The 22,726-nt window shown below is 37.2% G+C and overlaps 2 protein-coding genes across 12 annotated transcripts in view; one reads left to right on the top strand and one right to left on the bottom strand.

Annotated features, from left to right (window-relative positions):
- Window positions 1-6,385, top strand: part of SMC1B (structural maintenance of chromosomes 1B) — a 37,452-nt gene extending 31,067 nt beyond the window's left edge. Inside the window, exons 24-25 of one of the 2 annotated variants that reach the window (XM_068951954.1) lie at window positions 2,740-2,850; window positions 3,132-6,385. In XM_068951954.1, the coding sequence (XP_068808055.1) occupies window positions 2,740-2,850; window positions 3,132-3,242 (222 nt within the window). In that variant the 3' untranslated portion in view covers window positions 3,243-6,385. Of the gene's footprint in view, window positions 1-1,905; window positions 1,966-2,739; window positions 2,851-3,131 lie in introns of those variants that run through there. The other variant, XM_068951960.1, reaches the window with a different exon arrangement.
- On the bottom strand, window positions 1,101-22,518 carry FAM118A (family with sequence similarity 118 member A). Of its 10 annotated transcripts, none has more exons than XM_068951981.1 (13): window positions 22,281-22,518; window positions 20,618-20,741; window positions 19,893-20,075; window positions 16,008-16,063; window positions 14,685-14,937; window positions 12,738-12,959; window positions 12,015-12,143; window positions 10,901-11,186; window positions 8,693-8,725; window positions 7,314-7,397; window positions 6,049-6,156; window positions 4,422-4,621; window positions 1,986-3,188 (listed from the first exon to the last, which is right to left on the bottom strand). In XM_068951981.1, exons 4-11 carry the CDS (start codon window positions 16,052-16,054, stop codon window positions 6,119-6,121), a joined length of 1,092 nt encoding a protein of 363 aa, XP_068808082.1. In that variant the 5' UTR covers window positions 16,055-16,063; window positions 19,893-20,075; window positions 20,618-20,741; window positions 22,281-22,518; the 3' UTR covers window positions 1,986-3,188; window positions 4,422-4,621; window positions 6,049-6,118. The 10 variants fall into 10 exon arrangements, with proteins under 10 accessions (XP_068808098.1, XP_068808082.1, XP_068808130.1 ...); XM_068952005.1 differs by having other exon boundaries at window positions 2,972-3,188; window positions 12,021-12,143; XM_068952029.1 differs by lacking the exon at window positions 6,049-6,156 and having other exon boundaries at window positions 4,422-4,591.
- Between the last annotated feature and the right edge of the window lie 208 nt (window positions 22,519-22,726).

The raw sequence follows: 22,726 nt of genomic DNA, 5'->3' as shown, positions 1-22,726 counted from the left end.
CAAATTGTAAAGTTGAGAAAATGTGTCAGGAGTGTGAAAGTACGCACCGTGAACGGATGCACTACAATCTGACATAAGGGTCGTCTGTGAATAGCTGATTGTTTGTTTGTTTTTTAAGCGCTCTGAGTTCCTGTACCTCTAAAAAGTAGAAAAGAATGTGTCTGGAATGTTGAAAATCAAGTCATTCTATCACTGAATTATTTCATTTGGCCTACTAAGTAATTTTATCTCCATTAACACCAGTTAAGGGCTATCACTCACTCCCACTTCTGTTTCATTAATTCTTGCTTGATGAAAAGAACTCTCTTCCCCAGTTTCTTTTTCCCTCTTTGGTAGTTAACTATTCACTGTAATGATAAAATTGATAGAATGGAATACAAACAATAAAGATTGGCAACTGTTGATGTGAGTCTCTGAGAGGAGCTTCTAAAAGAGGTTGTATTTAGGAGAGGAATCAAAAAGATCTCCATGTTATCTGGATTCTTTTCTGTGCAAATACTCCTCTCCATAAAGTAAGAGGAAGCTGTGCTTCTAGTGAATTTAGTAGTGAGGTGAGTCTTGGCAGATCTTAACTCATTAAAGCAGTTTTATGAACAACAAATGAGATGTTTTTTCTAACAGTGTTCACTGTGTGAAGTACCAGGGTTTGCTTGGAGGGTACCTCTACAGTAGAGAGCTGAGGAAGGTGCCTTGTTTGTGCCTCCCAGATAGAATTCCTTCTCAGAGATTGCTGACCCCTAGCAGTTTTTTAAGAAGCTGAGGGCTCTAATGCCATATATGGCGGAAGAGCTGTCCACTTTACACCTGAGAAAATACTAAGCAGCATTCCTCTTCAGAATGCTATAAACAAAGAATAGCCTCAAATTTGTTATGCAACTTGGTTTCTTAATTAAAACCTATCATGAATCTGATCAATTTACCTCAGGTAAAAATCACAGTCATACCACGCTAACTTAAGTGTTTTCAAAAGACACTCTTATTAGCTCTTGCATTGTTGTTGACTGAACAGTTTCTAGGCTTGTAACTTTCAGTCTGTAATATTTTTATGGTTTGAGAGCATCATATTTCATTTGAAGCATCAGTAACAATAATGTATGTTTGTAAGATGTATATTCAAGAAAATACAGTACATCAACATAAGTGCTGGTCTAGTATGTACTTACAAAATTACATCCATTAATATTCTTCTGTGTCAAAGAGCTGTCAAACTCCAAGTATATTACTCGTTAGTGTTAACCCTGAAATTGCCTTAGGAGTCTGCATTGAGCTTTTAGTTCAGTTCTTGGCACCAGTCCAATCTGGCAGTTCCGCTGAGCTTCTTGTTATGAAGTTGAATTGGGCTTCTGCCTGTTTTGTAATCTTCACGGCTGAAGATGCCTCTATCTATTTATTACAGATTAAGCATAACGGATTAAGCATAGCCACTACCCAAAAATTCCTATTTATTTGACTTAGTGCCTTCTGCAGTTCTCTTCCTATCTTCTGCTCCCCTAATATAATTTATACTCCTTTATATGTACAATTTATAGTAAAAATATAAAATATAATAAAATGCTTCCAGTGAGGGGTTGGGGCAGGGGATGGGACTTGATTGCTAAAAGGGCTGCCTTTCTTACATGAGCAGCAAGGAGCATGAAACCTGTGATACGGCCTATGTTATTTCTAATATAGCTGGAGAATCGGCTTACATGACTCAGTTGGTGACAAATCAGTGATTTCCTAGGAAATTACTTAATTAGCTTGAACATTTGTCTAGGTCTTGTTAGGAGCTAGACTATTCTTTAAGCATGTATGCCAAATGTATTAAATTGCAGTATGAGCAAAATCAAAATGGCAATGCTCTGCAAGAAAAATTAACTTAATAATGTTTCCCTGCTCTTTCATATCTGTTTCCTTATCTGTAAGATGACCTATTACTGGAAAGCATCAAAATCTTCAGACAGAGGAATTAAACAGTGCAAGTGAGCAAAATGATATACTTGATATAATTTACCATTTGGAAATATATATTGCTAGTACTTGGTGGGATCCAGAGAATTTGATATGCTTAGAACTGAACAGTATTCTTTCCCTTTCTTCAGTTTAAGGATTTACTAAAGCAGTTTCCAACACTTTAATTACACCTTCTAAATTAACAGCTTAAATGAAAGTTAATTTTGTAACTGATTAAATGCATTACATGTACCAGATAAAACTGTACAGTCAAAAATCTTAACTTAAATACAAGTCTTTCTTTACTCAGCATTTAATTTCCATTGTGGGGCATTGTCTTATTTAGCCTCCAGTTTATAGCTGAATTTCTGTGTCTTTCATATTGCAGATCGATCAATAAAAAAAACGTTGCACTGCTTGCAGCAAAATAATGTATGTTTAACATCTTAATATATAACCAATAACAGCTATTTTCACTTTTCTTTTCTTACTCAGGAATTTTCACCTACCTTCCAAATCATATTAAGTAAAATATTTTTCATTGGCACTGACGTTTTTCTGTAACCTTATTCATTGGAGTGAATGATTGTTTTCATACAGATTTTTTAAAAGGGGCAAATCTGAGGGCTTGTGTTAAGAACATGCGAAGTAGCTGTCTTCTAGACTGTTTTATTTCGTAACTGAATTACTGAATTTTACTGCTAACGTAATCCAGTTCCTTCTGCATCATTCCCTAATTACAGTAATTATGGTATGGTTTAAGTCTGCCAGAACTAACTTACTGAAACATTTGGCTTTTCTACAAAGGTATCGAGTTTCATTAGAGACCAGGCACATGAACAGCTTCAAATGATAGTTATTTCTTTAAAGGAAGAGTTTTATTCCAAAGCAGACGCATTGATTGGAGTGTGTCCAGAGGTAACAAATTAATTTACTACTTAGAATGTTGTTAGATAACACAAACCGTTTTTTTGTTAAAGTATTGATTTGCGTCTTAGGAATTGCTACAGCTAATCATTATGTACATAACTGTGCTGTTGGATTTGAACCGCTTTATTTGTGTTCTGAAGTCATCACAAATAATGAGTTGGCTAGATCCCTTTGGCTGACTCAAGCTTATTATTTACTCTCATGGACAGTTATGAAATGCTTATTTCAAGTAACAAAAATGTCCTAAATTGTGTGATCCTTCTTCTCAGCATGATGACTATATGTTCAGTCGCGTACTGACTTTGGATCTTACTCTGTATCCAGACCTGGATGACCATGAAAGGAGAGAGAAAAACAAGCACAGTTCTGGATTGGAATAAAACATGGATGATTTCAGGGCCATGTGAAAATAGCAAGTCTGAGTTTGAATGTGGTATTAAAGATTGACAGAGAAATGTTTATCTTTCAAACAAAGCAGTTTTCTAAAATTCTGAAAGAACCGACTCGTATTCATTGCTACAATTTTGTTACAAATGAGAGCCAAAGCTTTTTAGACGTGCATATATTCTGATAAGTGAAGCCTTCTGTTCAACTGTTTCTTTATCTGAAGGCAAACAAACACAGGTTCACATAATACACGCTATTACAAAGAATTAGACTTCATGCATTTTTTTTAGAAGGAAAAAAATAATTTGTTTAGCCATAGTTGCAGCATGTTGCCAACACATTTCAAAAATTCTCCTCTGTGGCAGCTGCAGATACTTCAGATAAGGTATTTCCTATTCTACAGGACAAGGTATTGCAGTCTCGCTGCTGTCGCACGTGATTTTGGGATGCTTAATACCACTGTAGTGCTCCACTGCAACCTCAGGAAAATATTAATTAGTTTTACCAAAGCTCATGACACTTCTTCCCCATAGGAGTGATATAACCTGGAAGAACTTCACCTTTAAAGTATTCTATCCCACACAAAAGTGGGAAGAACAAAACACGTGCGAGTCAGATGCTGTACAGGTAGCAACCTTGGAGTAAAGTATCTTATATTGGTTTGCAGCTGAGACTGTTCTACCACAGCTGTCCCAGTAGAGTCAGCTTTTGTTGTGATAACTGATACCTGTGCTTCCTCTAAGAAGCAAAGATAACGAAGCTGGTTAAGAATGTTGTTTCAGAGAGCTAATCTTGCCTGTGCTTCACTTTGGTATACGTTAATGAGTTTTAGGGGTGTTTTGCTTCTTTCATGTTTGTTTAAACAATTGCATTATATTCACATACTAGCTTCCTTTACAGCACCGGACTTAAGCTTATCCCTTGTAATGTGTTCATCTTACTGTGCTTGTTGTACCCAACTGAATGACACTGGACATCTGGTGCTACTGCATAAGCAAGTAATTTCATATGTGAACAGTAGATAAAATATTCCCGAAGGAACAAGTTAATAACATAAACATCTCCACTTAACAATAGATGAATGTTTATTAAATGCTAATGTTGCTGCCACACTTCTTTAAATAAAGTTACTTACTCTGAACATGCATCATGACTTAGTATCGGTCCCTTACCTCAGCATCCACTGACAGAGGTGGAAACGTGTATATTAGTGTGACGGATGAATAAAGAACAGCCTCTAGCATTTTCCACAGAGATCTTGATCCATGCCAGCCTGTTTATTATGAGTATAGTTCTATTTTTGTTTTGTTTTTTAAGCCACTCACTCACTAAGAATACCCAGCTGAAATAGAAAAATACTGTAAAGAATAGTCTGTAAAGAAAAGTAAGAGGTACATATTAACTGGTATACAAAAACAGCCCGCTTGGATTTAAATATTTTATTAAGATAGTGTAGACACCCTGCCCACTTAATTTCACAGCTTGAACAAAATGTGACAATGGTCAACAGGACTGTGTTCAGTAACTATCTTACTCCCATTTAAAAATAGTTCTACTGTAGATTTATTTTAATTCATGCCTAACAAATATGTCACTTACAATCTCTAGTTGTACGGTTAATTCTTTCACCTTATTCAGGTAACAATTTGAACAGAGCCTTAAACAAGTCACTTTTTCATTTAACACGAATCAAAGGGAACAGCTGAGTTTCAGATTCTGTCCCTTTTGATTATATTTTAATCCCTGAGGTAGCTGCAAGGCAATGCTGTTCATAAGATGGCTGAAATGTACGTAGAAGATAGCAATTCCTTGACTGGAGGTTGAGGGGCCCAGAGGAGGAATTTCTGTGTACTCCTTAGTGTAGGTTATGAATAAAAACAAATTGATTACTCATCTGCTTTTCAGAGTGCAAAAACATGGCACTTCGGTTAGGAAAGGCTCTTGTACAAGTTGCAGTTCAGCAGTGTTTACAAAACTGAAGAACCCCCCCAGTGCTAGATATAAGCTGATCCTAAGGACCAAAGGGCAGGGATGAGATTTTCCTAATGTAAATCCAATCCCAGGCATACGATAGATAAAGTGCTACATGACTTTAGGAAAGGGCTCAAACAATTGCAATAATCAGGGTCATAAAAAAGGACAATATAATAGCAAAATCCATCAGATGAACGGAGCTGCAGTTTACGTCAACTTACATTTTTCTAAGTGGATACATCAGCGTCAAAAACAGCAACTTCACTTAACACTTACTAAAATACCCAATTTAGGCTGACTAGAAAAGCAAATTTTACAGGCTAGAATCTTGCAGGTAATGCTGTACTCAATGCTAACAGATTTAATCTTTAAAAGAAGTGATGTAAGGCATAAATACAGTTTCTCAAAAGGAGGATAGGAGTATGCCTACATACAGTCTCATTTGCTTTTGCTTTTTAACTTCATAAAACACAGCCAAACCCTCAAGACCTGATGCTGAGCTCCTCAGCAGCTCTGTCATACACTAAAGTCCAAGTATGGACTGTCGATCCTGAAAGACACCTGGAGTATTCTGAGACAGAAGAGTCAGTGAACATGCACTGTTTAGACTGCTTAGCTAGAGGCAAAGTATCTTCAGAACTTTGCCTACTTCAGGACAGCAACAAAGGCTTCCCACCCTACAAAGAAAGACATCTAACTATCTCAGTTGTAATCAGTCTGGAAAGAAGCCTTCACTTCATCGTCAGGCATTTCATTTTGCATGCATACATACTGGTGAACAAGCAGAAATTGCTTCTGTGGCATGGGAGTGAAGAGTTCACATACCTGCTGGAAGTCTGGCAGAAAGGTCATTTGACAGCTCTAGCACGTCCTCTCCATGCAAAACCTCATTTAATCAGTGTGATCTCAGAAGGCACACCAAACAGATCAAGTCTACAGGGGATGGAATTAGAGAAGCCTGACTGGGGCAGCCTCCAGAACCTTCAGGTATGAACATGCCAGTATCAGAACAGGAAGGGCCCTGGACATGCTCTCCTGCAGACACTATGGTGAGAGGCAGCTGATAAGAAAACTTCAGAGGATCTCAGGTGTTGGTGTTAGCCACTGGAGCAGTAAGTCAGTCTGTCAGGGTAGTGCTGACATTAATTCAGTGGCAGGTGAAGTAACTACCTTGGAGAAACGCTTATCAGGGTGACTAAGCATTTGAGAAGTTGCATTGAAGTCAAACTTTCACACTAGAAATCATCTACAGATGCATAATTAGATACTAACCTGCTTTAATTCTGCTGCATTAAAGCTATTCAGTACCTGCGCTTTCTGGGATGTTGGCAGCATATCCTACAGTTCAAACACTAGGACATGTCCATACAACTAAACAGCAAATAGGTCAGTAAGTCCCAATGCACATGCTGTATGTCTTTGTTTGGTATTCTTCCATTACATCCTTTTCTCCCCCACGTGATCTCATGTTTAAACAAACTGACAGATGAAAGTGTATACTTCTGCTACAAGCATAAATACAAGCACGTTATTGTGAAGTGGGTTCAATAAACATACATAGAAAAACAATTCCTAACACCTTATAGTTCTAGATCTAAATCTTGCAAACAGCTTGTGCTGACAGACCCCTGAAGATTTTAACTTCCAGCAGCCTAAATGCAGTACAGCAGAGATTCAGCTGAAGAACATTTTAAAAGCCACTAACAGATAACTTCAGGTATGCCAACAGTCATGTCCTGTGGGACTTCAAAGCACCCTACCCAAACTAAAGCCTTGATTCAAGCTCAGTGCTATTCTAACAGTCTCAGGACTTCCAACTGGCTTGAAGCACAGGCAGATAAAACTTGCATCTGCTTCTAAATAACTCGGCACATACAGTTTTAGTAGTATGGAACTGTCTATAGAGAACAACTAGTATGCCTCTCAAACTTGACGTGCGTTCCCCGTTTACATCCCTAGATAAGAAAATGCTAAGATAAGCAATTTTTAATCCACTTAAAAACATGGAAATATCTCAAAACTTCCCATGCTCATGTAAAACATCTGCTTTCAAAAAGTTTTTGTGTTTTTTCATTAAACAGTGGGTATACCATTATCTGATTGCTTGATTCTCTTAGGAGGATCAGTGCCATTTTCTCCTAACTTCCTTTTAGCACAGTCCATACACGAAGTTCCTGTGGAAGGAGAGGAAAAAAAGTTGTATGTAGCAACATTAAAATATTTCTTTCACATGTGTTTTGTGTACTTCTTATTACAAGCATCCGATACTAAAACACCATGCTGTTGCACTGAAGTTCTTGTATTTGGATTCTGAATTTCTACACGAACCTCTACTGAAAGTCTGTGCCCTTAGCTCAATGATCTCAAACTTCTCCCAACACTGAGTTCTAGGACTAATATATAAAACAGGAAGTAGTTATTTTTACAGCTGCCTTTTGAAGAAAACTAGAAGGAAATGATTTTTACTTTTGTGTGATAGTGCCTGTCAAGTTCACAAGTGAGATATTTCATTAAAGAGTCTGGGTCCCTTATTCAGGGGACCAGAATTCCTGGTACAAACTACTACTGAAATAGAAACAGCAAAATAGTAAAAATGAATGAAAAGGAAATGCCTTTAAAATCAGGATGTCCATCACCTAAAAAATCCACATTTGGGGGCAGGGGAGTATTATGCAAATCTGCACTAAGGAATCATTCTAATTTTTTTCGTTTTTACGTATTCCAAAATACAAGTAAAATAGGTGCTAAGCCTACTTTTAAGGAAGGTATTATTGGATAAGTTAGTAAAGGAGTTGTATATTACATGGAATTGGACCAAGCTGTTCTTGTTCTTCACTGATACCCAACTATACTTCACTGAAAAAGGGATTAGAGACTCCTCTGAGAGAGAGAGAGACACTTAACATCTAATTGGAATACAAAAGTAATTTTGGAATTTACACCTGCCCATAAGTCTCAGCCCTTTTTTTTTTTTTTTTTTTTTAAAGTGTTTCTTCAAAAAGTGAAATTTTGCTACTTTAGCAAGTATCACAAGGACAACTAAACAACGCTTTACAAAAAAACTCATCCTCAGTACTATGTGCTTAAATTTGGCATTCATTTTTCTACACCTTCGTAAGGAAAAATATTCAAAATAGCCATATATGTTTGGGAGTTTAAGGTAATATAAGTGTCCATTACTTTTTTTTTTTTAGATTAAAAAATGATTCATGCTGATCAGGTTAATGCACATTTGCTGGAGCTCTTCCATTATGTCATTTATTATTTTACTGACAGCTGAAAGCCCCCAGTTATCTGTTAATACGTAGAAAGAAATGAGAAAGTAAATAAAGAGTCTGCTAAGCATATTGTCACAGTCAAGTCAGGGTTCTGCATAATAATCATTTAATTACTCTGTAAAATAAAAGACATTTTAATGTCCTTGCTAGAGATTACGAAGCTTTTCTAAGAAAATATTTATGTGGTTTACCCAACAGTGTTGTGCTGTCCACTCGATCAGCATCTAGAGAGGGTGAGAGACAGGAACAGCAGAGTTAGCATCCGAAAGTTAGATTGTACCTTTTTGTAAGTCCCCAGAACAGCAAGGTTGTACTTCTTTGAAATAACCGTTTTGACAAACTTCTTGTACTGCTTTTTTTACAAGAGAGTTTTCTCTACTATTAAACCTAGTGAACTACTCTGTGCAAGAAAGCAAGCAAACTAATGCAAAGCACTATCCAGAAATTCAGTGTTCAGCTTGCTTTCAAGAACAGCCAGGCAATTTACTCTTGTATTTAGCAGACAAAAGGCAGAGTGGCATTGCAGACTAACTTCGTCTAAAGGAACCTGAAAACAAAATTTTCAGCAGTCTGTCGAGAAGGATTGAGACACATGAAGCTTAAATTCACAATGCTCTCTTATACCTCGTTAGTTTGTAAATAAGCTCTAGCCTGAAAATAGAATTACTGAAGAAGTGTTTTTACAGACAGTAAGAAATCACTGAAAGTTTCTGAGTAGGAAAAAAACAAGGATTAAAAAACATTCCTCGCAGGTAAGTCCAGAGACGCTTGCTGTTACAAAACATAAGGAAACATGAAAAAGTGAAACCTGGCAGCTGGGTAACTAAAGGGCAGCTGTCCAGTTTTGTTGGGCTCTTGACTTTTGAATGAGATCAAGAAGATTTTGAACTCAGAGTACTAAGTCCCTCTTCTTCCAAGTATTATGCCAGTGAGTAATCCCACTGAATGAAAAAGAGTGATTGTACATTGGTAGCACTATAGCATGATCTTGCAGTCACTTCCAGTAATAATATTGCTTTTTATTTTGTATTTAGAGGTTAATTCAATATATCTTCCATGCTGTTTTGAGATCAATGGCTGCTCTGCAGTAAAACGGATACTCCAAATTCAATAGGTTCTAGACCTAGTGCATCCATCAACAGCAGTATGACAAAGGCCAAACTAGCAGGCTGAGGTTGACTGTTTCAGTGTTTGGTATTGCAACCCAACTTATTTTTAGGTGTCTGAATGGCAGACAAGCTTTCCGCAACCTAGACACTCTGCTAGGTTCTTATAGCCTTCATTAACAAAAAAAAAAACCTCTTCATCTGGTCTAAATGTAGTTTTAATCCATTTACAGAAATCATTGCATAATTCGGGCACTCACCTGCAATCTTCCTTTGTGGGAGGGCAAGGGGAAGGTTCTTCCTATGCACCACTTTGGAAGAATTTTAGTCAAAACAATGTCACTGACCTTGTAGATCAAGAAGTGCTGTGAAATAATATTCTTCCCAAAATAATTTTCTCTTTATTTTCCTCAACTCTGTGGATAGCCCACAGTAGAACTGTCCTTGCTGGGAGAGCATTAAAAAAAATCTCCCTCCTTTCAGCATACAGTTGTCATTTTTCCCCATTTTTTTGTATAAAAACTCTTTACTGTTACTCCTAAGAGGTTTTATGAGTTAAGAGACCACAGGATGCAAGAAGAAAAAAAAAAAAAAAGTGAATGAAGAGATGTAGTTGGTAAAATTTAGTTCCCTGTCAGGGCAGAACTGTTACCTACAGCATACATATGGAGTTATTTCCCATTCTAATACCAACTGCCATGTACAGAATGGCATTCACTCTCACAAAAAAAAGATTCCACAGCCTCTTCTATTTTATTGTCAGAAAGCGGTATTCTCACGCTCAGTTTTTATCCCCATTAGTCCTGTGTAAAGCTAAATGCTATTGGGTGTACTGTTTACGTCCTTGAAGATTTTCAGATTTCATTCTCCCACTCTATGCTTAATCACATTATAAATATTTTGGTTCACTCAGCTGATCCCATGAGTTAATTCCTTTGGTTCTTCCAGCCTCTTACTGACATCTCACATTTCACATAAGGTAATACCCAATACTGAATGGAGTAGTCCAGACAAAAAAAACATAAACAAACTTCTTATCCAAATACTAACCATAAAAAGACAGATTCAGAATTAAAGGTTAAATCTGCAAGAATTTAGGATTTTAAAGAAAGCAATCCAGTTGCAGTTTTGCCAGGTGCTCCAACTCTGCGTGCCATTCCTAAGCAGAGATCTTGCACAGGTCTACCACTAGCTACAAAGGGGGTGAACACCTCAGGCCAACTGCTGATTGTTCACATACGGAATCCTGCTACGTACATAATCCAAATTTTCTAATTTAAAAGAATACATTACCTGGGCTTCTCTGCTTGCAGATTTGAGCGGTCAGATCTTGTACATATTCTGGAAATTGTTTAAAGCTGTCCCCATAAGACACTACTTTTATTCCATGCAGAAGCATATCTGCCTGGAGCTTAAAGAAGTGGTCTTCATTTTCTTTCAGCAGCAACATATAGTGTTCTAAATCCACTTTATTCTTTACAGTATAAAGAAAAAGAGCTTGGAATATCTGATCACGCAGAGTCTCTCCACAGCCCAAAAACAAAAAAGACTTGGTTCGATACAGATTTTGAAGAACCTCCTGTTAAATTTAAACACAGGAGAGAATAACATAAACTGTATTTACTTCAGTAACCAAAAGGCAAAAATGGTAACTTTTGAAATATGTCCAGCTTTTTTAAAAACAAGAACAGAGCAACCATCAATATTAAATTGAATTAAGGATTTGTTACAATCAAGACAAACTGATGTGTCGTAACTAATGATTCCACAAAAATGTGTCTATTCTAAATAAAAGTCACAATCCAAGATTAAGTAAATATGTAAATTTTTCCAGTAAGGGCATTTTACATAGAAAGAGTAATAATGACAGAATATTACACTCCTGTTAGGTTGATCTGTAAGTAAGGAAAATTAATACTCTTGATCAAATGTTTGACTTTTGAAAATACATAAGACATGATGTTAAGTCCAGGATCCAGAGTTGCTAACAACTTAAGCCTTTGAAAAAAATGCCTCCAAGCCATCAGGTGGTGAAGAATCCTTGTACTAGCCTCAGTTAACTAACAAAGTGAACTGCTGAACAGAATTTGGATACGCATTTTTAATCCACGTTGAACTTGAAATGCTGTGTGGCGGGCAATATTCTTATCTTGAGATAATACAAAGAACTTCAAAACTATGACATACAACTGGGAATTTTGATTGCGATTTGCCAAGAAACAGTTTGCAAGGGCATACAGTGCCCCAGCAACATAACTGGCTTCCTGAGTAATACTGCCACTTCATCTGGGTCCCTATTATTTACTCTGCATGATCTGACAAGACCCTAGCCTAAAGTAATATATATGCAGTGACTAAAAGAAAACAATTTGGCAAAGCATAGTAGAAATTTAAAGATCACACAAACCATTACTTCAGGATCTTGAGTAACATCTTTATATCCTGAAGGATCTAGGACCATTCCACAGGGATCTGTGTACAAGCCATGAATATGCAGAACTCCATATTTTATATGGCCTCTCGCCCACTGAAGAACCTAAAGCAAATCATGCATATTTCATTATACACTACTGAGATATTGCAAAAATATACAGCTGCCCTAACACATAAGACCACCTAAAGCAAAAGTGACTTCTCTTAAACTTTTCTGCAGCAAGAGACAATTATAATTACTACTTGCAGAACTTATTTTACATTATTATAAAAAAGAGGCAATCGTTGATATTGAAGATATTTGGGGGGGTTGGTCTAAACAAGTGTTTACACAAAAAGCAAGGTCTAGCAAAGCTTACAGAAAAGATATGAACAGCAAACTAATTAAATTACCTGCTAGATTAAGTCACATTTGTGATTGGAACAATTACTTCATCTAAGTGAAACTGTTCCCCCCCCCCGCCCCCAGGAGGCAAGGGGAGCGGTTAATAAATGTGTTACTGAAATCTTTGATAAACTGTATCAGATAATTCAGAATAAACAGACACCGAAATATCATCTATCTGCTATTTCTTTATAAGCACGCTTTACAAATTAAGAAGTGTTGACAGTTTTCTTTAAACAGAGAAAAATTTTCCAGTGAAGTACAACAACCACCTTCTGAGAAGTCTGAACATTTTTACTACTCTCATCATACCTTATCCTTATCTTTCAAGTCTAAAGATTCCATAGGTTTACCCTGTTGCTGACCAAATATTTCAAGTAAATTATCATAGTTTGTAGTTAGGACCATTGTGCCTCTCTCCATTAATCTCAGAATTGACTGCAGAACAACAGGATTCTGAATATGTTGCTCTAAATTATCAAACACCTCCATTAAGCAGTCCTGGAAGAAATTGGGCTTGGTATCACCAGTACGCTGAAGAAAGAAAAGAGACAAACACTTCATAAGGCTCATAAGCACCACTGTAATTGCCTTCAATGGAAAACCCACAGCATTTGCCTATTTAGTGCCAAAGCATTTCTTTTAAAGGTGAGTTGTGTAACAGTTTTTGAGAGCTCACATAGTACATAAAACGTAGAAGTCTGAATACATAAAAATATTAACAATAATTTCAAATTATTCAAGTGCTCTTGCCTCCAATTTATACAGCTCAAAATAATATTGTCTAGTTTTCTGAAGAAAGCTTGTAGCACAGGTACAATGAAGCAAATCTCTGCAGTATTTTGCTACACTAAAATCCCTCCCCCCCCATTCACTTCTATACAAACATTAAGGTACACTTGCCTAAGGCTACATTTACCCAGGGTATCTACTGAAATAGACAGGAACACATAACAATTTACAAAATGTATAAGCTTCCTATTCATCAAATTGTTTTACGCGTACAAGAAATCTGTTTACAAGCCCAATATGGTTACTAGTATAACTCCATGGAAATAGCACTCTTCTCAATATGCTTCTCTTGTTTTGAAAGTAGTTAGCGTGCTAACATTATCACTCCCTAGTTTCAGAGTCTGGAATATTACTACCAGAGATTTTTCTTCTTCTTTTGCTCTCCGAGAGATCAAAAAGTTTCTTATCTTTCTATCTCCTGCAGACTTCTCCCAAAAGGGACACGTTATGATACTTTTTCTGTATAGAAAACTCCTATGTATTTCAAAGGGCTGAACACATCCTACAGCTTAGCAATGTGTATGTTGCTATAATTATTTCAACGGGAAGACCTGACAAAACTATTAATACAGTCTGAAAATCTCTGGAACCTAAAAATCAATGGTTGAGAGACTGAGCATGTATGGACTTCAGTGAAGCACGAGTTGGGGCAGTGATAAGTTTGTGCGATCTAAGGCTATCAGTAGGGTCACAGTCTACCACTGTTTTCAGGATATCTCTAGTTTTAGCCAGCAGAGCTATAAATTCCTCTTTCAGTTCAGGGCAACGTTACTGAGAATCTTTTAACAGTCAAGACGCTTGCTTGCATTTATTATGACAGAAGTGTAATCTTTTCCAACAATTTTCAACTAGACTAGAAAGCATATATTGAGTAAATAATAACTTTTATAGCAGTAATACAGAGACAGTACTTCCAGTTTGGCAATATACTAGAAGCTAAAATATATCTTTTACCTATACTTACATAGGCATGTATACCTTTTACCTGTATTTTACCTTGAAGTTGCAAAATTTACCTACAAAGATCATCTCAATCACCCTAAATTTTACCCCTGACAAAATTCAGTTATGAGTCCTGATGTCACTAGTAAACAGTACCAGACCGGACTGCTGGAGTAAATAAATTAAAATGTGCTATTTTAAGTGTTTAATTAAATAATAGTTCTTTTTAAAGATAATGTACCTTATAAATTAACGTCCTGATTTCTCTCCCTTCTAAAGGGCTATTCTGTCCTATAACAACCACCATCGCACTGGCGAAAGCACTAACTGTAAATCACCATGTGAAAATGGACTGTGCTTACTTGTAGTAAAAACAAGGATTTTTCTGCCTCTCCAAAACGTACAGTGATTACATTATCGTCCCAGCAAAACTTTCAGTTTCAGAAAGCTGACGAGAATTTCAGTTGATAACAAGGAAAACTTACATCAACTTCTAAAATTGTTGTAAGTTACAAATATACTCACTGGTGACATTTTCCTGATCAGATCATGCGCAACTACAAGCAGGTCTCTATCTTTGATCACTTTTTTACGAAATTCAGCAACATCTCCTGGATGAAGCACCTCCAGCTGTTCAGCTGCTTCAATGACAGCCTCGATGCAGCTCCTCCAGGAGCACAGCGCTGGGATTCCTGGTGCTACCGCAGCACTTACTCCAGTTCCAATTACCAGAAGAAGATCTCGAGGTTGCTTTCTTATTAGACTTTTTAAGAATTTTCTTAAAAACAAAACAAAAATCTTTATTTTCTACAGTGCTTCTATCTTTTCTGAAGATCTCATGCCTAACTCAAGAAGGCTGTATGAACTATTAATGCTTGTTCAAAACTAAAGAGGCAAAGTAATTGGGTCTTCCATTTCCATACAGAAGAATTATGGCATTAGCAGCAGTTCATAACATTCCCCAAACTGGGGAAAATAAAATAAAATAAAATAAATGTACCTTAAATCTGCTGGCCATTTTAAACAAGTTAATGTGCATATAACTAATTTAAGTAGATATAAGATGACAACAACTTTAAATCATTAAAACCTCTACGGAGATCCAAATTGGCAATCGCCAATTATCAGTATACTCTGCTATTCAACAACCATTTCAATTGAACTTTAAAAAAAAAAAAAAAGTAGTATATATATCCTTGTACCAAGGATTACCCAATGATTTACTAAATATGCACGTGCTAGAAAATAAAAACTATTTCAAAGGGAAAACCTGCAAGATTTCAAAGAAGCAAATTTGTGTTTATTTAGAAAAAAGTAACATCTTTTATTCCCATTTATTCTTGCTATAGGATAGAAAGTGAAAAATACATAATAACTGTATATAAACAAAGTATTACTAAGCGGAACCTTAGAATTCACTTGACTTTCCAAAATTACCAACTGTTAACTCTTGTTAATCCAGCAATATGGATGTTTTAAATCTCTTATTTCACAATATCTTGAGACGATTTTGCAAAAACTGAAATGTTTAACTTGAAATGGCTTCAGACACAGCAATTAAGAAACATGTAGATAAGGTTGCTAATACCTACAAAGAAATGTTGCAGATAATCCCCCATGTCTTCCTGCTACACTCAGCACAAGTTGTTTCCTCTAGGAAAGCATTCAGAAACAGTTCAACTGCGTATGAAGCACATGGTCACTGGAGAAACTAGTTTCAGAGGACCCTTTCAGGTTTTCAAGCATGATGCCATTCTCATATCCAATTTTCAGTAACGTATTTCAATTATCTTTTCAGACTTCCATTAACAGATAGTTTTATAAGATAACTTTCACAACACTGCTTACCTGGATTTTTGTTCACTTCTAATCGTTGATCTTTCTGATGAATCCATCTCTGAGCCCTAAACAAAATAAGGATGGTCAAGAATTCTTAATACATCTACCTTAAAAAAGGCCAAAATTAAAAACAGATGTACTTATTGCTGTCAGCATTTTCAATTTATTCTTATCAAATATTTTAAAATCAAGAATTTAGAATTTGTATCTCTCATCTCATATGTTAAGCAACACACTAATAGAAATGAAGCAGACAAATTATGAGCGTGTAAACGAGCACAGCTCCATTTAGTTCAGTCAACTGCCATTTTGAAGCTAGTGGAGATACGGCTATTCACACAGCTGAAAAATATCTGTGTCTAAATTCAAGACTAAACTTACCATACTCCCAAAAAAGTTGATTCATTTTGGTTAAATGAATTTGTTTCTTAAAAAACTGTTTACAGCAGGTAAGTCTTCCATTATCAGAAAATCATTTCATCCCCTAAAGATCAATGATGGAATATTCATGTCTTTGTATCAAAAATTCCTACTGAACATTTCTACTCATTTTAACTAAGACCACTGAACCCACACAGCTGTATAATCGGTTGGTTCAATCAAGTTTGTGGACTTCTGTAGCCATGAGAAGCCCCCTGCTAGCTAGCTAGTTATTTCACCAGCCCATATAAATATAGAAGATGCTTTGTCAGAAAGAATTTTAAATAAAAACTTATTTATCAGCTATATTGTCACTTGAAATGACACCTAGTCCAGTTAAGATCTGACATCTTTTCTGAGTTTGTATTCTTTTTTAAATCTTACTTCTGTAACGTTTATACATCATTACTGTTTGCAAACAGCTAGCCCTGTAAATTTCCAAAATGGAAACAACAAAATGCCATGAATTCATTCATCTTTCTCGCAATTTCAGCAGATTCTGACACATGAAGCAGAAAGCTGCACTCTTTAGACAGCATATACCAAAGAAAGAACAAAAAGAAAGAAGGATTATACATTGAAAAATCTTAGAGATCTTACAAATTTTTGTAGGGGAGTACTACAGGACCCCGCTGTACCAGTAAGTTTGCATGACTATAGCTGAATCTCTCCTACTTACTGTTTGTTAAAGAGGTCAAAAACATTTACATTCTTGAGAGAGAAAAATATCTGTTCTTCCCCTAAAACATACTGACATATAAAATGTTATGTTTAACATTTCATTAAAGAAAAAAATTTCCCTCTACAAAACCAATTTTACCCAGGATTCTAAACCAAACCCACTCTGGGATGTCAGACGCTTTCAGAACAGTATCTACATATACAGATTTTAGAGCATTTTGTGTTCTGAAGAAAAACGTGGTTTAGCCTAAAACAACTACTCTGTTTTTACCGCAGTAAACTATGCTACAAAATTCCAAATACTCTTAATATTACAGACATGATGGGAACAGAAAAAAAACCTACTTCTTTCCAAAAGATAAACTGATATCATTTAGTGCTTATGTAAAAGAAGACTAATTAAAAATATAAAGCCAATTAACAACTCCTATTTAAATAGTATAGCTAGTTTACACATGCGCTAAAAATATTAAGACAGAAGACTAAGACTCTCCTTGCAAAACCCTCTTTTATCATCATCTTATCATTTTGTATGCTTTATTCATGTTAACAGTCCCAGCAGAAACAAATAATGAATAAGGATCTGCAATCAATTCTCTTTAAATCACAGAAATTAAAGGAAATTTCATAATTCTGTCCTGCAGTTCATCTCAACTCTAGGTACACTTAGAAAGCAGAACAAGTCTGAACTATTTACTCACTTAATAAAAAAAAAAAAAAAGAGGCATGGTTAAAATGAAGAAATACTCAGCTATGCACTGTAAATCCAGAATTAAGACTCTCTGGAGTTATTCTAGGTTTTCAACTGGTATCGTCAACATTACAATTGTGTTTGTTACTTCATCAGGTCCATCAAACCACAGAAACATTTACCCTGGGCTTCATGTTGAAAAAATGATATATTAAATATATAAAAACAGAAAGATGGTACCTAAATAATCAAAAATCGATCTCATTCATTTACACAGGTAATCCTGGACTTTCATCTCACCATCCTGAAATCCATACTGTACCAATCTTTTATTGGCTTTTATTTTGTCTCTGTTCTGTATGGATTAGTGAGCTGCTATAAAACTCCTCCTTCCTGCACGAAGCTCCTTCATTGGGATAAGATCCAAAACACCATCCTGCTATAACAACCTCACAGTGTAAGAAGCTTTCTTTTAGGTCTGTCTCCCTCCAACAACCCTCTCAAGCCAATTTAAATCTAAAACATTCGAAGTACTGCATCCTGGCAAGAGAATTTGGCTACAATATGACCAATAAGAAATCCCCAAGTTTCATTACATTGATTCTTCGTTTTGTTTTTCATAAGGATGCTTTTTTTGTTTGGCTTTGAAACGCATCGTAGTTTGTGGTTGTGGAGACTGCAGATCCTAATCCTCCCAACAAGCATTCTGCTAGACTCCATGGCTCATACAGCTTCTTGCCAGCTCTCAGGTTGACATGCTGAAAGCTAATTTGGAAGCAACAGGCCTAAATTTGGAGAACATCTGACAAAATAACTTATTTTAAATGGACATGTCTGAGAAAACGCACAAAGATCTGATCTGCAAATGCACCCAAAAACGTCTTTTCAAGTGGAAAAAAATCATTTCTTGTTGTAATATTTATTTTGTTTGTGCTCCCTTCCTTCTTTAACTTATCCTATAAAAATACTCTATTAATCATCCAAAGAATGTTAGCATATTCAAAATTTAAAACAATAACTTATTTAGAGTGAAACATTCAAAAAATCTAGAAAATAAGATTTTTTTAACATATGGAAGAATTGAAAGTTCACAATGCAAAAGCAACACATGAAGTGTATCTTGTTTATTCTGAAAAATATTTTCTGAAAAATATCCATCCAGTGATATATAATAATCCTCAAGAGAGCTAACCACTTTAGTAATCGTTTGATACATCAGTAACTTGCCAAAATTAATAAAATAAGCATCTCATCACAGGATGCTGTCAGTACCAACATTTTAGACCTTATCATCTCTATAATGCTTGAAGTCACTTTCCAGGAAGCCAAAGCTGTGCGAATATGTGGCAGTAACTACCACCAAACTACATTAGCTAAATGGATGCAAATGGCAAACTTAAGATTTCTCCATGCCTATGACTGTTCTAGATATTAACTGTAACACTGAACATTGAACATCTTGAACATTACCTAATTAGACGTAATAAACTTCTGAGCATACCTACCAATGCCAAGGACCCAGGCATTAGGATTCAATAGTGGTTTCCTTAAAAATTACATCGGACTAACATATTATTATAATTTAACCAAAGGGTGGCATGTTTGCTTTTAAACAACCTTTCCTCATGGCAGTCAGGAGATCAGATTCCGCCAACATCCAGATTTGCCTGAAAATGCTGAACTGGAACTTGGTCTGCGTTACAAACACTGGGAGGGTTCACAAGAACACTTTCTCATTTCATACTTTCTTCCTATTTAAGAAGATAACTTTTATTTAAGCATCTAGTCACGAAACAAGTGCTCTTTTCACCGCTTGAAATTTCAGGTCAAAAGTGTGATTGGGACAAGCCAATCGAGAGGTTTTTCAAGCAGCCTGAAACATGAAATAAGACTTAGCATTTCCAAAATAAATGAAATCCCTTGCAAAATAAGTTTCTCTCCTCCCCCACGCTAGTTTTCTCTGGAATAAAAACAAGAGCATCAGGCTGGGCAGGACACAGATTTCTACGAAGCAACGCATCCTTTCTCTGGCCAGTTAAGCGGACCTGCGGTCCTTTAGCGCAGCAATTAGGCACGGCATTACCCTGTACGGGGGCACCAACCTCCACTTCTGCGGCATTCCTCTTCACTCGGCCGCGAGCAAAACGGAGCCGCCCTGCCGGGCAAAGCTGCCTCCGGGCAGCCCCGAGACCTCGCTCCCAACGCCACGCGGGGCGTGCCGGGCCCGCTCTGCACGGGACGCGCCGAGTTAACGGTAACGCGGCAACCTCGGCCGGGTCTGCGGTCTGAAAGCACAAGTCATTGAAGGGCGAGGCTACGACTAACGACAACTCGAGCGGCGGTTGAGCGCAACATTTCTTCCCCTCCCCCTCCCCATCACCTCCGCGGCATCCCCTCAGCAACGCTCACCACCGCCGCGCCCGGCGCCCCGACCTGCCGGAACCCGGCCGGCTTCCAGCGCCGTTACCGCCCGGCAACGGCCGCGCTCCGCCCCGGCCGCCGTTGCCGGCGGCGCGTCCCCCGCCCAAAGCGTTCCCGCGCCGGCTGGGGAACAGCCGCCACGAGAGGAAGGTTCCGGCGGAGGAGGGCCGCCCGCCGCCCGCCGCCCGCCGCCCGCCGCCCGCCGCCTTCCAAAGGAAGCAGGAGAACTAGAAAGCGCAGCGCTCTGACGGGCGCTCCTCAGTTCTTAATTTCCCAGACGAAACTTGCTGCGATTCTACAGATCACTTGACTAGACTCCCGAAAGTCACTTGAGAGGCTAAAGAAGATTTGCTCTTGCTGCTGTGTAATCATTCCTGTAAAATCCGGAGATAAACTACTGTTTTACGAAAGTACGAGGTTCTTTCCTGTGAATGAGTTGGCTCAGTGTTGGAACTCGTTCAAGGGGAGACACTTTTCTTGACTACTTCATTTCAGCAGCCTTCATTCCTCTCTTCATTACTATGCTGTACCTGGGTATTGCCAGAGCAAGGGAACAGATTTTCGGTTAAGCAAGAACACTAAACCATTTTGGTCAAACAGGTTCAGTGACTGAAACGTAACCAAGTTTAGCAGGCCTGTATTCTGTGTAAGCTGGGTGAACATACCTAAACATACCTATACCTACGCCTTGATTTATAAAGTGGAGGTGAGTAATGTTTGCACACCTCTAAAAATACTTGCACTTCTCTACAGGCAAAAGGATAAATTAGCAGTCAACAAGGTTGTATGGAGAAGAAGAGAAGATCAATTAATCATCAGTTAAAGAATAAAAGAACTGTAAACTTGAAGATTAATGGGGTTAATATTATGATTTATTAATATTATTAATATCATGAAAAGTATTAGGGTGATGAGAAGGGAAAAGAGCAATAAAACTAACAGTAAAAAGACATTGTAGAATTACCTCCAGTTAATCCATTCAAGGATAGGCCTGATTGTCTGTGTTGACTTGGGCATAATTAATACTGCAAAGTGTTAACATCAGGGGGCATATGTTATGTGCAGCGATAGCAAAAATAACTTACTTGGTGTGATTCAACTGGTCAGTTAACAGGTTGCTTTATTTAAAGTCACATTTGAAAGGCAATAGCCAAAGTTCTCTTCCTCTTCAAGTTCTTTTTTAGTTTTAAATCTCTTAAAAGCTGCAGGCTAAAAACTCAAAGTTCCTTCACCACAGCTTCTTCTGGCACAATTAACAATATGTAGCTCAGTTCCACTGTACGTTCTAACAGCAGTGCCCAGCTTTATTTGCAGCTCGGTGGATTTAATTAGGTCACCTCATGGAAAGACCCAGCTGTGCATGAAAATCAGGTAGTCAGATGTGTAATGACTGCAAATTGTGCCTAGGGGTAGTTACCGGTGCAGAACCGTGCCCACAAATTCCAGTAGCTTAACCGTACTGAAAATATGTCATTTTCCATGTTAACTGGTTTCAGTTTACAGACTCTTGAAGGCTGGAAATACTTATTGGCACAAAGTACTTATTGGCACTTCCGAATTATAGGACTTAAAAGACCTTCCTTTTTCCTATGGTCAGTCACTCTTCTAATGTTTTGGGATACAACCAGAATTCAGAGGTCATTGCATATATGATACTCTTTGAACATTCTCCTTTGTTTGTAGCAAATCAATGTAATCACTGTCAGAGTTTATTGATATTCTGGTATATTTTTAGAAAGATTTTTGTTCAGGATGGCCAGTTTTACTGATGAAACGTAAAACCACTGTTTTTATTCCGTATCCTGAGATACTGTGGGGAAGAATAGTTGTTGAGCCCACTAACTTTACTAACTTGATTTGCTTAAGGACATTGTGTCCTGGTGGACTCTACATGTAATATTTCCTAGACATCACTTCTCACTTTGTCATCTTTTAAATTACTGTATTGCTGTGTCCCTAGAAAGGCCCTTCAATCAACTGGAGTATGATATTCATAGTGATAAGGAAGAGTGAGAATAGGATCAGAGAGAATGGGAAGGAAGAAGAAAAAACGCAACTGTAAGTCTCACCTGAAAACTGAGGTTTGGTTCAGAGAGGTTCTGCAGTGCTTTTAGCTGTTTTGCCTTTCACCGTTCACTGCTGTCAGTCAGTCAGGAAGGTATTTTAACATGCTAATGTTACAGGATTCAGTAAACCTCAAGGTCAGGGTTCTGTGTTTTATCATATAGAGCCAGGTGATATTCTGGGCTGAAACCCCAGTAACTGTGTGTGAAATCTAGCAACCCTCTGCTTGGAATGTCATTTGACACTGCATTGTAATAAAGGTGGAATGTATTACTAAATAACTTGCTGAATATCTTAGAATGTTTTGTCAGCTGTAGATAAGAGTCACAAAGACTTGCTAAATGTTTGCCCGAGCTCGAGACTCAAGGTCAGACCCATCTTGTAGATTTACAATACCTACTATTCTTTTTTGTTTCACATTAATTTAAAAAGTAATATGAGAAGAGTTATT

This window comes from Struthio camelus, chromosome 1, assembly GCF_040807025.1.
Source record: "Struthio camelus isolate bStrCam1 chromosome 1, bStrCam1.hap1, whole genome shotgun sequence".
In the NCBI taxonomy this organism is placed as follows: domain Eukaryota; kingdom Metazoa; phylum Chordata; class Aves; order Struthioniformes; family Struthionidae; genus Struthio; species Struthio camelus.
The sequence above is the reverse complement of the archived record's forward strand: the minus strand, read 5'-3'. Positions and strand labels throughout refer to the sequence as shown.

What these genes read in the sequence shown, in the direction of transcription:
- FAM118A (XM_068951981.1), bottom strand. Translation starts at nt 16,054, where the DNA reads ATGGATTCATCAGAAAGATCAACGATTAGAAGTGAACAAAAATCCAG. An exon ending in TGATCAGGAAAATGTCACCA is followed by an intron (nt 12,960 to 14,684) that starts GTGAGTATATTT and finishes TTCTTTCTTCAG; the next exon opens with CGTACTGGTGATACCAAGCC. An exon ending in ACTTGAAAGATAAGGATAAG is followed by an intron (nt 12,144 to 12,737) that starts GTATGATGAGAG and finishes GATTTGCTTTAG; the next exon opens with GTTCTTCAGTGGGCGAGAGG.